The sequence below is a fragment of the Poecilia mexicana genome, unplaced genomic scaffold, assembly GCF_051168715.1.
Source record: "Poecilia mexicana isolate PSO_F unplaced genomic scaffold, ASM5116871v1 scaffold_4, whole genome shotgun sequence".
Classification (NCBI taxonomy): domain Eukaryota; kingdom Metazoa; phylum Chordata; class Actinopteri; order Cyprinodontiformes; family Poeciliidae; genus Poecilia; species Poecilia mexicana.
This window is the reverse complement of record NW_028263373.1, coordinates 3,876,907-3,893,870: the sequence shown is the minus strand read 5'-3', so window position 1 is coordinate 3,893,870 and position 16,964 is coordinate 3,876,907. Positions and strand designations below refer to the sequence as shown.

Sequence of the window (16,964 nt, the reverse complement as noted above, 5' to 3'; positions counted from 1 at the left end):
CTTTAGTGTTTGTTTCAGCCTGGAAATATGATGTATAGAAGTAAAAGACTCAACAGTTACAATGACAGTGAGCAATCAAAACAGCAAAGCCACACCAGCTAGCAAATCCTTTACTACACATAGTGGAGGAAAAGTGTTATTTCACTTAATAACAAACAATTATTAAAAAAAAGCAATTAAATAACAATTAAACAATAAAGAAAGCTATCACAATGGATCACAAGACAATCTGAACAAAAATATTACACATCAGTCAGACGTCTGACTTGCATTTATTGATGACATTCTTTCTATTTGAACATAATTTATCAAAAAATAGTTGTGTTAGTTTGGAAATGACCAAAAATAATACATTATTTTACTGAATTGTCTGCAGTTATGTTTTACAAAACTAGTCATCCCAGTTAAGCTTTATTTTGCTTAACACAGGCACAAACACAAAGCAGTCTGATTTGATGAAGTGAACTGGATAGTTGCAAGTCACAGATCTCCATCAAGAGTAAGTTTTATTTCAAATGTATGATGGAGCAACCAGAAGGTTGCGCTGGATTGTGTTTATGGGTATCAAGATACAAGGAGCTAAATACAAATGTATGCCATACTTGTCAGACTGCACAGCAATTTTTAAAAGATTTTTTTGCACTTCTCAAATATGCACTATTATGTGCTGGTCAGTCAAAATCTCATTAGACACACGACAAAACAATGGAAAAGTATCAGGGTATGAAAACTTCTGCGATTTGTCAGATTTTTTGTTTCTGTCACTAAAATCCACTCCATGTTTTCCTGCTCCAGTCAGGAAGCACAGAGCGCCGCTGCTGGACAGATCTATGAACACTCTAGCCAATGCTGCCCTCTTGCTTTCTCACATCCACATGCACTACAGATCTACCAATGGCAGTCCTGTTTTCTGGACCTACGCCAAAGACGCGTTTAGCGGTGTGATGATGCAGTAGCTCGGCACCTCCACGGCTTCACTGACAGGTGAAACTGGGATCTACCTGGAAATCCCTGCAGGGGTGCCCAGTTTTCACTGGGTTCTTGACGCCTTGACCCTTCAGCTGACAGTGAATGACAAAGCAAAGGTCAGTGCGTGTGCGCGCGCGCGCAGCCGGGATTCAAAGCGCATCTCCACAGCGGCACAAGACGGCGCTCCTGGGAGAATGATAGAAAGCGCTCTGAAAGGTAAAAGTCTCCTCTGGACTGTCAGTTTGTGGTCATCTCTTTGATTTTTCGATAGGTTTCTGTAAACCCCAGCTTTATTGTTTCGCATCATTTCAACAGAAAAGACGAGCACATCATGATCGGAACCTGGATGTTACATAATATTAAGCTACCCTTACAAATCGTGACCACTCACACTGAAAGCGCATCTTGCGCTCGCATGGCAGCCGCGTTATTTTAATGAACATGCACATATTTCAAGGTGACATTATGTTATTTTTCTCGAGGCATAGAAAAAAAAAAAAAAAAAAAGTTGGGTTACGTCGCCCGGGCCTGTTTGGGACGCACACAGCCGGGTTATGAATGACATCATTTGGGATATTTTTGTCACGAGTGTCGATCTTTCTAAACAAATAATCTATTCTCATAATTTTTGAACCCATTGTGCGGAAATTCCACATGATGTAATTTCAATCGATGACTTGGCTGAAAGAATAGTGGGAAGGCTGCTACTTCAGACAGTTGCATATTTTTGAACCCATTCGTGCAATCCATGTTTTCAGGGGAGAAATAACAATTATTCATACACCAGTTTCTATGAAAAATAACGACACGAAAGACGTCTATCTTTAATTAATCTTATCGTTACCGGGGAGATATACCAGTCGTTTTTCTGATTTATCAGAACCACCAGCCTTATTTATCAGGAAAAGCTTTATTCTAAGAGGACAGCTCCTCTTCCGCTGTCCAACTGCGCACCGTCACATCACTGCGCGTCACACACATCACGTGAACAGCTTAACAGCGCTTGGTTTAGCTCCATGTTATGATCATTACTCCGGGACGTGACAGGCTTTTTTTTTTTTTTTTTTTTTACAATAGTAATTACTTTCTTGTCAGAAACGAGGAGCTGAACTCCACTGAAGTACAATAAATCACAAAATGTTTAAATCTTTGAACATTTGACAAAAGTGCAGCAGTGAAACTATGAACAATTAGTTATAACTATAACTATATAAAAACTGCATGTATTTGTATTGATCCCCTTTAACCTGATACTCTATAGTTAAAATGTACAGAAAACACTGTCTATCATGAAGACTGCAATAACTCACCCATAATAGGAGTGTTTGACAGGCGTTGACCCTAAATGTACATCAAGAGGAAAAATGTAGTTTAGATCATTTAGCATTAGAATGGGACCAGACAAAAATTCAGCTGATTATCTATTGCAAAGCTTGCACTATTATGCACTACTTTTTATTAACCAGTCATGCAGAATCTCAGTGAAATACACTAATGATCATGGTTAAGAAACAAAATGTGAAAATGTTTTAATTCAATACTGCTTTATACTTTGACAGGACACTGTGGTGTCAATGCAAACTGTGAGTTAAAAAAAAAAAGATCCGAGAAGCTAATGCTACAGCTGCTCAGTTGAAGTTTATTCCTAATCCTTCAGCTGATCCAGCAGATTCCTTGATTTTGCTTTAACTGTTATGTGGATAATCATCAATCCTAAGTAAATACTAGAGGATGGTAGTAAAAACCAGTAAAGGCTGTGATGGATTCAGACTCATTCTCTGTCATGTGTCATAAAGCAATTTAAGTTTCTGCAGCATATTTAAAAGCACATAAAGATTTTATAATGCATGCCCACACTTCCAGGAATGTTGCACAAATAATTTGCAAATGATTTTCAGCACTTTCCTTAATAAAACAATGTTCTTTATGAAGGAGATGTGCAGAGAGAAAGACTTGATATTATGAAAGAAAAAAAAAACTAAGATCTAGAGCATGCTCTTTGTAAATTTGAGCCATAAAAACATATCTTAAAACATCTATCAGTGTGAAGAAAAGGCTTTTAAACACTGGAGAAGTTGCAAAATGTGCACAAATAAAGTTTAACATCCAATACTTGTTAGGATAACTTGCAGTGGACAAAGGATTATGATTAGCTATAAGAAAAAAAAGTAAAAGTAGTGACCTTACAACTAAAAATCTTAAAAGTGTGGTGTAAATTTGTATCCAACCCTTTATGAATGGTATGTAGTTTCCAGCTAAGATAAGACAGTGTTACTGTCCACAGTGTTGTTGTGTGAAAGCAGCTCAGAAACCAGTTTTTCTGTTTCTCTTACATGACAATAGGTCAGTAAAGTTGTGCCTTCTTATTGTTGACCGTCACCTTTTGTCACCCATGTTAGTAGCAAAGTTGTTGCTCATTCATTTGAGGGGACTTTTTTTATGTAGTGCCTTTCCTAAGTATTTATTCCCCTGCAACATTTTTCACAGCCACAAGCACTAATGTATTTAATTAAGATTTAGGATGAAAAGTCTGAAAATCTGAAAAGTTTGACACATTTTGTTGCAGTTCTACTGGAAGTCTTTGAGGCCTTTGTATTCAGCCCCTTTACTCTGTTACTACTAAATACAATACAGTGTAGCCAATTGGTTGCACTGGTTTACTATTAGCTGTCTGCTCCACAATAATTGTGTATTAACTTAAATACAGCATCTCCACAGTGAAGTACAGAGGTGGCAGCATTATGCTGTAGTGATTCCTAAGAAGAAACAGGGGAGCTGGTGGGAAAAAAGAAGGAACAAAATGCAGAGAAAGCCTGCTGAAGGCTGCAGAAAAGACTCCAAAAATTAAAAAAATGCACAAAGCACAAATCTAAAATAAATAAAATTACCTACATAACAAATGCATGTCTCCATCTATAATATACAAGCTCCATTCATGTCTAACAAAAACTAAATTTGGTAAAAGTAAAACATTATGCTAGCATTTTATTATTTAAAAAAAGTTACAACCTCAGGAATGAAAGATTTAAAGGGTATGATTACTTTTGTAAGATACAACAGCTGCTAAGTATTAGTTTATAAGACGTTTTCTAACCATTAGAAAAAATACCTCAAAAATTACTTTAATGCTTTTATCACAATTTGCACTTTACTTTACAGATATAAGTACACTCAAATACTTTTAGCTACAACAAAACTAAATGGTAACAATGCAACAGATGAAGGAAGGAAACTAATTATATTTTTCACCTTTCATAGAGCTGCTGCACATGTTTGTTGCCTGTTCCAAACATGCACAGTGGAAAAGAATAATGGCTACTGTTAGGCACGGTTAGTCACCGGACAGGAAGGTAATTTGCATCAGTGTAGTGGGAGCACGTAGCATCCGGTTATGGAGCGGGAATCCTCCGTTTTGCACATTCCGTTCCCGCTGTGCTTTGAGCCTCCCGTCCGCTCTCCTAAAAAGAGTTTCCCAGGCTCATGTCCTCTTTTCAGAACCATGCACGGTTTCTGTTGCCAGGGGACAGGGCACAGGAAGGAAGCATGCCATCTTTGGGCTCAGATTGGCTCTGAACTGACCTGGGGTCGGAATAGAAAGATGCACAAATTTACAGTGGCACGCTCTATTTTTCATTCTGATGCCTGACCACCAGAGATAAATTGTCTGTGGCTTAGATTTGAAATGTTCTTTTCTACTAATACAGCATATTGTTATTTTGCAATTTTATTCACAGAAGAAATGTTTTTTTTTTTTTTTAAGAAGTTCAGACTCAGAATTTTAATATATTAGAAATGACTACAAAAGAAATCTTGTTACCAGCTCATGGGCATTGCTGTAAATTATACAACCCACTGGCAAACTGTATAAAACAACAATTAGAGAAAGTTGTTCTGCAGTTTTTTTTCTACTTTAAAGAAAATATGAAAAACAAATAATGAACATAAAATACAGTCTATATTTCTGGCTTTGGAAAATTACTAAAAATATCAAATTTCATATTTGACATTGATTGCAAATTTCTTTTTAGATCAAGTAGAATAAACTATAGAAACATGAATATTGACAAAAAGATATTGTAATTTTTTTATTTTGTACTTTAGTGAATTTTATGACGCTTCAGTGGTCTGAACCTTTTAATGTTTGTTTTGCATAATGTACACCGGTGTGCCACTTGACCATGTCTCCCTTGAAAAAGAGATTTAATCTTTAGGGACTTTCTGGTTAAAATAAAAAAATACATCACATTTAGAACTTTTCTGGACCTTATTTTTCTGACAGCTTGCAGTTTTTATGACATTAGCATCACTAATAGGGGTACAGTTGGTAGAACTGTTGCCTTGCTACAGTCAGTTCTTGGATTCATATTGTGGTCTGGGGTCATTCTGCATGGAGTGTGCATGTTTTCGACAAGCACAAATGGGTTCTTTCAGCTTCCTCCCACAGTTCCAAAACATTACTGTTGTGTAAATTACCCCAAAGTTAATGTATGTTTGTCTTGTGACCTTCTATGTTGCTCTGTGATGGACTGGCGACTTCCAAGGATAAGTTAGTATAGATGATAAATAGATCAACTTCACTTTGGAAAAACAATATAGCAGCTTTGCATGGTGGAAGTTCGTATGTCAGTTTCCACAATACATTTTCAGTGTGAATGGATCTGAGTTTCCTGATTGAAGTTGCAATTTTTGCATCATCATCATTCTGGTACATTTAGGAAAACATACCTCTTGATAAAGTCCTTTTTAACCAAGTTTCTTTTTTAATTGGTGAAGTATTTTTAAATTTACATTCATGATTCCGTATTTTTTCTCAACTTTATCTGAGAAAAGATGGGAAATCGTTTAGCTGTCTAAAATATTATTTTCACAAGGTTGATATGCTGTAGCTGTTTTCTCTTATTGTTTTAATAAAAATAATAAAGCTTTGCATTGTTTGTTTGAAAATCAATCCGTAAAGCCACATGAAAAAGTGGGCTCATCCCAGCAGCTGATTGGGGGAATAACAAGTGCAGCGTTACCGTTAGGGGACCAGGAGCTGGGGTGGATTTCCCTTTAACTTGGAGAGCAGCAGCAGCAGCAGCAACAACAGCCGGAGCTGGGAGACGTAGTGAAATGCGGCGGTGAGAAATAGAAGAGGCGAAACAGAGAGAGGAGGGAGGAGAGGGAGCAGAGCTACCGATAGCATTTCATATTCTCAGAAAGCAGAGGAAACCGGTTGTCCTCCCATCCTCGGACATGTGCTGCACCCGGCAGCAGCAGCAGCAGGAGCAGCAGTAGCAACGCAGGCGGCGGCGGGGTGGTGTAGCAGCCTACTCGTCATTTTGAGGCTCCTCTGGTCTTTTTTTAAAATAATTTCCCCCGCCCCCATCCTTGCGTTCTTTTGTAATGAGCTTGTTGGGAGCTTACAAGAAAAAGACCAGTTACGATGGCTATGAATGTTTGCAGCTGGTCGATAGCGGCGGAGACAGCTTCGGCTTCGGCAGGGGCAGCAGCGGCGGCGGCGGCGGCTCCATCGCGGCCACCCTCGGACCGAAGGCAGGCCCACTGAGAGAGGAGGACTGCAGCACCATGGACAGCTCAGGTAGGAACCCTCGGCGGCCCCCCGGGCAGATTAGATGATGTACTCTGATATGAAGAAGGCTAGAGTAAAGATGTGATGACTTTACAGAGTGTTAATGCGGCCTGTCCCGGTGGAGAGCCAGCCGGGAACATTATTCTAGCTAACACTGAAGTACACACTGAAGCCAAATGTAGGCTTTTCAGTTGGCTGTCCTCTTGAAATTAACTTCACATTTTCATGATATCAAGATAATACATTGCAAGTGGAATTGACAATCTTTAAAAAAATAAAAATAAAAAAATAAAACTCTATAGGCTGAAAATCAAATTATGAATACACACTTTAAATAATATTTAGTTGACTTGTACTCATAAGAAATTATATGAATGTCAATATTAAGAATTGGTCTCAGGCTTCAGAATAGTATTTCAGGATGCAAATCGTTAGAAATTATAGATTGTTGTTCAATGAAGCAAATGAAAGCATCATCAGCTCTGAGAAATATGTAGGATTTAACTGTTTATATAATTATTAAAGTAAAAAATCTTTGATGTTTATGAGTGATACACTTTAGGAGTGTCTCTTATCTATTAGAGTGGATTCTCTGAGGTGGCAGGGAGAAGAGGTTATGCCAGTGGCCACACCAAATAAATTAGAGACGGACTGATCAGGCTTTTTGGCCTAATTACCCTTCTGATTTTCACTGATTTCCTTATTTTTTGATGGAAGGAACAGTTTAAAACATGAAAGATTTATCCTTAAGGTCATTCAAATTTTCACAATATTCAAAAACAAATCCATCACAGAATGTGTTGTTTATTTATGAATTTGTAGATAGCACATAGTGGTAGTTTGAGTTTAATTAATTTAATGATTAAGTATCTCCCCCCCAGATTTTCTAATGTTTTACCTGAACTGATTAAGGAAAAATCATCCAATTCTTATCTCTGGTCGATTGAGTGGTGCACCTTTACTAGAAATGTTGCCATTTGTACTTACAGGCAGTCTTTTATGCAAAAGTGTGATAGGACGAATTCAGAAAAGTAAATGACCAGTTTCAATTAGTATCTGTATATATTCAATTTATTTTATTTACATATTTGTCAATTTTAAATGTTCACCACCACCTGACTTTTTCACCTTACCCTTAATATGACAAAAGCAAAATTCTGCTATGGCTTTTAGTTTGGTGTACCACCTAAAAACTACTAATGACCCCCCGTCTGGACACCCCATTAAAGAACTAATCAGACAGGCACCCCGGATCTATTTGACTGACATTCTTTATTTGTAATTAAAATGCATGTAAACCTAAGTACTATCTATTGGTATTAGAAATGTGAATAAACTTTTCTTGTTTTTTTGTTGTATTCAGCAATTGCACAAATTGAAGTATGAATAATCATATGAAAATTGTACCAGATACATTATTTTTGAAATCAAAATGGGTTTAATTAACAATAATTCGAATCTAATGAGAATAACAATTGGAAAGAAAGTCTTTGCTTTAGCATCTGGTGTAGCATTTCTGCAGTGCTGTGTGCAGTGAGCCTGCCTCCAGGGAAAAATGTTTGTGTGAAACAAAAGAAGCTGCATGAGGAGAGTGGGAGGGTCAGTGTGGCGAGGGGAGTGGGAGTGGGGAGGGGGCAAAGGGGTCCCTCATGTCAGATGTGTGTTTGGCCTGGCGGGCCTTGCCCACTCACTTATACATAGTCGTTTTGATGTTTGTGTGCGCGTGTGTATGTGTGTGTGTTTCTGTATCCATCTGCCCCACTTTCACACAGTCGGATATTGAAAGCTAAAGGTTGGCTCTCTGGAAGGAGGGAAACACGTTCAAACAAGCCATTGATCTCTCTGGCAAAGCCAAGAGCTCTCAGCCGACCCACTCTCTTTCTGAGTGGACGGGCTTTTTTACCTGATCGAGTCGTTATCAGAGCCTGCTCCGGTGTCTGCATTAGCAGGCCTCGTCACTGTAAATGGCTCACCAGGCTGCAGACTCCCACATCCATCTGGACACAGAGGGGAAAAAAAAGGGACCAGCAAACAGAATAACAAGGAGCAGGCAGATTCAAACAGACGTGTCAGGAAATGATGTAGAGCAGAAAGAGATCAAGGTATAATTCCTTCACATTGCAGTCAGAAGGAGTTTATGTTATACTAAAGTTAGGGAAACAACACAGAGAAGACAGGGCATGTGGTTCAGATTCAAAATAATTCATACTATTTTTGAGCTTTTTGGTTTTTTTGTAGAGAATGGAAATCTTTCACAAATATAAGTGAATGTTTTTTGGTTATTTTTGGGCTTTACACCTCTAGACGAGGATAATTTTTTAAAACATGTACAAAATGTTCAAATTTGTGCATTAAAAACTATTTGCAATATGGAAAAATAAAAACTGAGCAGCTGGTTTGTGATGTTTTAAAATACTCTCATTGTATCTCCTTGCAGTTACAGTAACTCCTTAAAACTACTTAACTACTGCAACTCTTTAAAAAGCTGTTCTGACAGCTTTGGGATTAAGATTATTGGACAAAATGGCACAGTGAGCTGTGGTCTACACAGAAATCCTCCCTCAACATGATCCTGTCATGTTTCTGATAAGATGATGGAGCTACTGACATTTTCTCCTCCACAGCATGGCTGAAACTAACGGTGGAGGTGAAGAAACCTCATATATTTAGAGAGAAATCCTTCAGATTGTTATGGAACATCCTCGTGGAAGTTTTCCAAGTTAGCCATTAACAAGCGCCATTAGAATGGTTTTGAGTGTCCTCGATGTGGTCTGAATGTTGGCTGAAGTTTTTCTTTGGATTAGTGGAAGTACTGGAAGTACCCGAAGATCAGTATGTAGAGATACTGGAAAAACAATATATAGAATGTAGAATAACTTTAGACTTTTTCATGACATTGTATATGAACAGCTGCTATATTTTCTCTTTTCCTTGTTCAACAGAAGATAAAAATCATATGAAGGTGCAGAAAAGGGAACAAACTTTAATTAAATAAATCTCTGTATGCCAGACATACCGACAGCTTGGAGCTGCAGCTTATCAGATCTGTAATGCCGTTGTGTCATCCTTTCTGTAGCTTTTAATAACCAGGAAAGGAGAGCTATACCTCTGGTTAATCTGTACGGTGAATGACTAATAATGTGTCAACAGCATTATCTATAGTTAGGCCAATTACAATTTATTTGACAAGGCAGTCAAACAAAACCAGGCCTGGGAGTGTAGGAGCACTAAAATGCAATGAAGCTTTATTGTTTACCTCTGTTTGTGTCAATGACATTGGTCAGTATAATGAAACAAAAAAAATGGTTTGAGGCTTTCAGAAAAGGGCGATGCATTCAGAGAACCTGCTAATCTGACTAGAGACAACTAGTAACTTCTGTTTTCTTCTGTTTCACTTTTAATTTGAACTCCTCAGCCATTCAGTGATTTATATACTAAAAGAAGTATTTTAAAGACTATATTCTGAGCTAAAGGGAGACAGTGTAAGGACTTTACAACTGGGGTGATGTGCTCTATCGTCCTGGTTTTATTGAGAATGTGAGCAACAGCTTTCTGGATCAGCTGCAGCTGTCTGAGTTTTTACGCAGAGTTGTAAAGACACTGTTGCAGTAATCAATGTGTTTAAAGATAAACACATAGATGAGTTTGTCTAGATCTTGCAGGGACATTTCTCCTTTAATCCTGGAAACTGTTTTAGGTGATAGAAGGCTGACTTTGTAATTGTCTTTATGTGTATCTGAAGGTTCAGGTCTGAGACTTTCACTATACCCAGACTATGGGCTTGTTTATAGTGAGAGACTATACCCAGGCCTAACAATTACAGCTAGTTCCTAGTTTTAATAGTTGAATAACTTGGTCACTCTTCTTTAGGTCCAAAAATAATAACTTCAGTTTTGGTTTTGTTCAGCTGAAGAAAGTTATTTCACAACTACGCATTGATTTGTTCCATGCATCTGCTCAGTGCTTAAATGGGTTTGTAGTGACTTGATGACGTTAAATATAGAGCTGCGTATCATCTGCATAGCTGTGGGATTATTAATTGCTATAATCTGAGATAACAGGAGCTCATAGATATTAAATAAGAGGGGTATCTTGGGGTACCCTGAATGTGACTTCTGCCCGCTCTGACGAGAAGCTGCCTTTGGTCTGTTCTTTAGGTAAGACTTGAACCAGTCAAGTACTGTACCAGAGAATCTGACCCAGCTCCCTAGTTACTTCAGTAATACGTCATGGTCAACAGTGCTGAATGCTGCACTGAGGTCCAACAGAATCACTGCTGTGGTTCTTTCACAGTTGGAGCTTATTTGATGTATTTATGGTTGAGTTAGTAGAACAGGGTCATTTTGTTTTGCTTGGACATCACATTGATACTGGATTGGATTAACTCTCTACTATTTTGAATTTTCTCTGTAAAGCAGTTAGCAAATTTCTTACAGGTCATGATAGAGTGGAGTTCAGATGCTCCAATCAGAGGAGGGGCTGTTAGTCTGTCAGCCATCTTTGGTTACCCCACATATTTTAAGTCATCACCTACACAGTCAGACTGTCATCAGAAAATCCAATCCATGTTGTGCACTGATCATTCCAATCTGTCTTTTCTCTTGCTGTTTAAGAGAGTTGGCTCACACTTCCACAACAATAAACTGTAGCACTTGCTGAAGGCGATTTTTGCTGTTCAACAAGTTATTTTATTACGCTTGATGATGAGATGAGACCACCAGTTGTTAATTGTTAATATAAGTGGATTCCTTTCCACTGCCAGGATATAAGGAAAATTATGACATTGCTGTTGCTATGGTGCAGGTTGCAGATTGATGTAGGCAGGGACAGAAAGGAAAAGATGAGGGAGAGAAGCCCTCAGATCACCAGTCGGGTGCTGACTCAGATATAACAGTTGGATGTCTTCCAACATTCACCACAGATACACACAAGTGCAGATGGTGTGTAATTCATTGAGTGTCCTGTTTTTGTGCCCTTGTGGATCAATCCTTTACAAGCAGATGTATTTATGCTATGACTCATAGGCTCATCATTTCAAAGTGAAATGTTAGTGTATCTACAGGATATCGGCATGAAATAGGATGTAAAAATATAGACTATATTTGTACTGCATTTAATCTAGACAGTTTAACACTTTTATACATCTACACAACCTTTTGTAAAAACACAATATGTATACATGTTTACAAGAAAGAAAAAAAACTATATTTTCATTTATTTTATTTTCCCTCTTTATATACATTCACAATTAAATGTCTTTGTTGAGGACAAAGTGAAATCTAAATCAAATGTCTGTAATGTGTGGACAAACTTTATGGATAAAGCTGATTCTGAATAATTTATAAACACACAAAAACAAAAATGATCTGAGACATTAAATTCAATTCTATAAATAACATGTTTTTTTTCCATTGTTCACCTATACCCTTGCAGTAAAAAAAATGCAAATTAGCTAAGGCTATAAATATTTCATTGTTCAGTATTTGCTTATAGTTGACACTTCTACCAGTGCAAATAAATAAGTAAAGAAAAGAAATGAAAAAATAATCCGACTATCAAACAGCAGTAGACTTTAAGATGCATTTTGTTCAGAATTGTCTCTAGGCAAACCTTCAAGTTGATTAACAAGTCTAGTGGTTATAAATTAAACACTGTTAATTTCCTCTGTTGAAGGTTTGTAAAATGAGACACTTAATAAAAACTGGTTATTGCTGGTTGTCTCAAGTTTTTACCTTTAGACAAGATTAAGCTTTATTCTAATCAAGTTGTCGTTTAGATGTTTTGTTTTTCTCACAAACGGCCAGTGAGTTGCTTCTGAGCAAATTCACACCAGTTTGTGAGTCGGTCTGGGATTTATTTACTTTTACTGGATTCATGTTTGCTAAATGTTCTGTTTTTTCAGATATGGACGCTGGCTATGGAGGAGGGCTGTTGGACATGGTGAAGGGAGGAGCTGGCAAGTTCTTCAGCAACTTTAAGGACAACTTAAAAGACACTCTGAAGGACACCTCCACAAAGGTCATGCATCAGGTCGCCACGTAAGTGAACACATCACTCCTGATGTGGAGTAATTTTTCGACTCCCTGCATGAATATACAGATCTTCTGCCATTATTATAATCAAAGCATATATTTTCTCCTACTTTCAAGTCTTTCTGTTTTCATTCCGATTTTGTGTTATTTTTAGCTTTTGTGATGCTGCCGTACCACGCACCTAACAGAATACACAATCTATTTCAAGGAACTGAGGAAATTTCAAACTGAAAAGCCAATCTAGAAGACTTTTTGACCTGAAATTGTCTGAGGATTTTTGATAATCTTTGCTGTAGATTTCAGCTGGTTAGAATTAAATATTATTACATACATGAATAATGGGTTTCGTAGAAATCACTCTTGCTTAATTTCTACTCTTTATTTTGAAGACATTACTTTTCAGATTCATTACATCTGAAAATGCCTCTTTGTTTTCTAGATGAGGGAACATCCATCATGTTGGATATAAAATGATATAGTACAGCTGTAAATATCATTTAATACTGTTGATGTTGATTCTGGAAACTGTCTGAAGTTTTCAGTGAACAATGACATAAAAATACACATAGCTAAACTCTACTTTGCATGCATTGTTTAGTTGTTTACAGTAAGTGTCTGCGGGAGCTTTAAGAGTAGAAATGCTCAGTGTGGATGGAGCGGGGGAAACGAGAGGTTGACACGGCTGGGTTGTTCCAGTGTGTTTGTGCACAGGCATCTGCTCTGGGCAGCACAAAACAGCCTCTGTGTAATCACAAACATACACTCACATACACACGGATCCGTATGTGTCTTGACTCAGCACATTTTATGGTATTTATCCCCCTCTCGTGCTTCCCCTCCTCCAGTCATTCTGTCCTGTTTTCATCTCACCTCCATCTCTCTGCTTCTCTGTCTTTCTGCTGTCTTTTTCTCCTCTTCTGGCTGAATTATTCATGTGAGCCCATTGTGCCAAATGGCCTGTGCACTGCTGATACTAACGTATTCATTTCATTCAGGCCATGCGTGCAGCGGTGTGTGTTTGAGAGGAGTGTATAGGTATTTGTGAGTGGGCGGTCATAAAAATGGAGAGGCGGGTGCAGGAGAGACAGAGAACAGTTCAGAATATTACAGAAATTTAGAGTCACTTATCAGAATTGCTGTTGTTATTTTTGTCCCTTTGTGCATCTGAACGCAGGTTGTACACTTTGAATACCTGAGGACAAAATTTAATCCTGGACAAGACATCATGATGATGATGATGATGATGATGATGACTACGACGATGATGATAATGCACATTTTAACTCATTGGGAAGCCAAATGATACAGTCTTCAACTTTTGCACTTTTCTCAAGTTACAACAGCATTCTTTATGTGCTAGAGACCAACACAAAGCAGTCCATAAAGAAAAATGACACGTAGTTTTCTGCATTTTCTACAAGTAAAAATCTTTAAAGTGTGGTGTGCATTTCTATTCCCTCCCCCAGTGTTATTTGGGTCTACTGGTTTTCTGCAAGCATTTCTATTACACTTTGTGTATTATTGGCCAGTAACGTCAGTTTTGGTCTTCTCTGACCAGAACTACTTTCTTTCATGTCTGCTATGATCCATTCATGACTTGTGGCGATCTTTAATCAGGATGTACTTCTTTCATTAACAGCTTTCTTCTTGCCACAGTTCCACAGAGGATAGATTTCTGGAGGGCACGACTCGACAGGTTTTCTAAACCTGAGCCGTTAAACTCTGCCTCTTCTCTAGAACTACCATGACAAAACTGGTTTACAGTTTTATCATGCCGTTTCTTTTTTCACATTATGGATTCAACCATTTTATGTGAGATGTTCAAACCTTGGGATATTAGTCTAAGCCTGCTTTAAAATTCTAAACAGCTCCATCTCTTTCTGTCTGTGTTCATTGTCATTGTAATGCTGTTTGTTTACCAATGATCTAATATATATGACTTTACACTACATGACTCCTGAAGACAAATGGTGGCACTAGATTTTATTTTGGGGGTTGAGATTAAAGGGGGCTGAATACTAGCTTGCCACATTTTTCTGATTTTTACTAGTAAAAAAGTTTGAAAACCACTTATTGGTTTCCTTCCACTTCATAAATATACGCTATTTTGTGTTGTTATATTATATAATGTCCCAACAGAAAACATACAGTGTGCAGTTGCAACATGACAAAAGGTTGGGAATCACTACACAAATATACACAGCAATTCAAAACATTTCTGTGAAGTAAATGTTACAGAAATGTGAAAATTGTTTATACGTGAAAGGCATCAAAATCTAAACTGTAAATTTAAACCTGTTTCAAAATAAGAATATTGTTCTTGTACTTTCTAGAATTGTAATATTTGTATGAAATTAAGGAAGATAGTATCAACAACTGGACTATTACTGGACTGCATGGATAGTATTTGTTTTTAGTAGTAAATCCTCAAAGAGTTGACATTTGGTTTTAATTTCCCTTAGTTGTGTGCTGAAGATGTGTATTTTTAGAAGAAATTTCCCTTTGAATTCTGACTGAAAAGACATTCACTGGGAGGATCCATTCTCAGCGTGCCGTTTTTTTAAACCAAACTGTTTTGACGAAAAATGACATGTTCTGAAATAACCCAAGTCATTATATTGCTGCCTGTCTCCAGCAGCCATTGGGCAAATGGGAGGGTATACCCTGGACTGATGAATATTTAAACAAGTCTGAGAGAAAGCTAAACTAATCTGCACATTAAATATTCCTGTTCATATTTAAGCTGCACTGTGGGGACCTGTTTGAGACTCTTTCATAGTCCATCTACAAAGCAAAAAATCAATAATAAAAACAAAGACGGTAACTGACCGTCTGAATCTGAGTCCTAGTCTTCCTCTTTTTGCCCTGGATGCTCTTCTTCATGAATGACCTGCTGGCATCCAGGGTACTTCTTAGCAGTGCTTTTTATTTTTCAGTTTCTTCATGACGGTTGGCAAACTTATTGATGCATTAGCATCTCCCTTTGGTAACAGCTTTGCAATACAAGCCATTAAAATGTAGGACGTTTGCATACTGTTCCTAAAATTTTAATTTATAAAATAATTGGTCATCTTCTACTATGCAGAGTGTTTGTTACACTCCTGTAACATTATTGTGCATCTGCCTTGCTTGTGTACAATATATACCCGATAAATGACACTTCAGCATTGTCTCTCCTCTCATCTTACACTGTGGAGTATCGGCTGTATATGTAATATGATATTTCCTCCTGTATTTCTCATTAGGAATCATAAACCTGTTTTTTTGTTGATTGGCGCTCTATGGGTCTATGTGGCATCCTGTACAGACGCATTTAGTCGTCAATGCAGCTGAAAACACAGGAAATAAAAAAAAAAAACAATGCTGAAATGAAATGCAAATGAAATTCAAAAAAGCACAAGAAACCATAACTATTCATATAGCTGACTGTGTCACTAATTTTAGTAAAAGTTTAAAAACGTCTCTCTGGCAAGATATGCCCACACACCTCTGTTAGACATCTATCCTGTTTTTTCAGCGTTTGGGATTCTAGAAATATTTTCTAGTCACTGTCTGTCTCGGGTGCTTTTTTATTTTATTTTTGTACCTCCTCACGAACTCTGCCTGTGCCAATTTGCAAAAATAACATCCCTGCAACTGTTCAGAGAGAAGTCGTGAGCATATTTGAATAAAGTTAAACTTGTCAGGCTGCAGTCCTTACTCTGGCTCTCATTTGACGCCCCAGTGACGCTCTTTAGGTTGCTGTGGACCCCAGTCTCATCTATATTCAAAGCAACACAGCCTCTTTGTTTATGTACCTGCAAGAACAGAGACTCTGCTGTAGACTCAATCTGGGCCAAGTATTAAACAGTTTCATTTTGAGGAAACTTCAAATGAGTTGGGATGGAACACATTCATCCCACCAGACAGAAACGCATCAATCTTCCTCTAAATTCATGCCCGTTATTCTTTTATTTCGTTTTAACTTGTTTCTAATCATCCTGGTTTTATTGTCTTGTTTTTCTTTAACTCGTCCGACATAAACTGTTTGAATGCTTGGAGTTTTCAAAAAAGTGTGGTAAAACAGATTATTTGAAGCTAAAAATAGAACCGTGTTGACTTGAACCAAGGTTAGTTTTGAAAGAGAGGAGCTGTCTTTTTCTTTTGCACTCCATGTTTTGTAAATAGAAATTGGGTCACAGACTCGGAGTGCAAATATTCAAACAGTGTTTAGTTGTTAATGCATCACACTTGCAACAAAATAAAAAAAAAAAAGACAGACATTTTTGGAGCGGAGTAGAATGAAGGAACCCAGATCAAAGATGATATCTAACCCACTCTGTCTTAATTTGTGTTTCTCATCACTCTTTATAAGCAGCTTTCCAGATGTGCAATTTGTTCTAAAACTGTTT

At 37.6% G+C, this 16,964-nt stretch overlaps 1 protein-coding gene across 1 annotated transcript in view; it reads left to right on the top strand.

Annotated features, from left to right (window-relative positions):
- Positions 1-5,925: 5,925 nt before the first annotated feature.
- Positions 5,926-16,964, top strand: part of dnajc6 (DnaJ (Hsp40) homolog, subfamily C, member 6) — a 30,918-nt gene continuing 19,879 nt past the window's right edge. The window contains exons 1-2 of the mRNA XM_014992695.2: positions 5,926-6,550; positions 12,444-12,579. Of these exons, the coding sequence (XP_014848181.2) occupies positions 6,355-6,550; positions 12,444-12,579 (332 nt within the window). The 5' untranslated portion in view covers positions 5,926-6,354. The remainder of the gene's footprint in view (positions 6,551-12,443; positions 12,580-16,964) is intronic.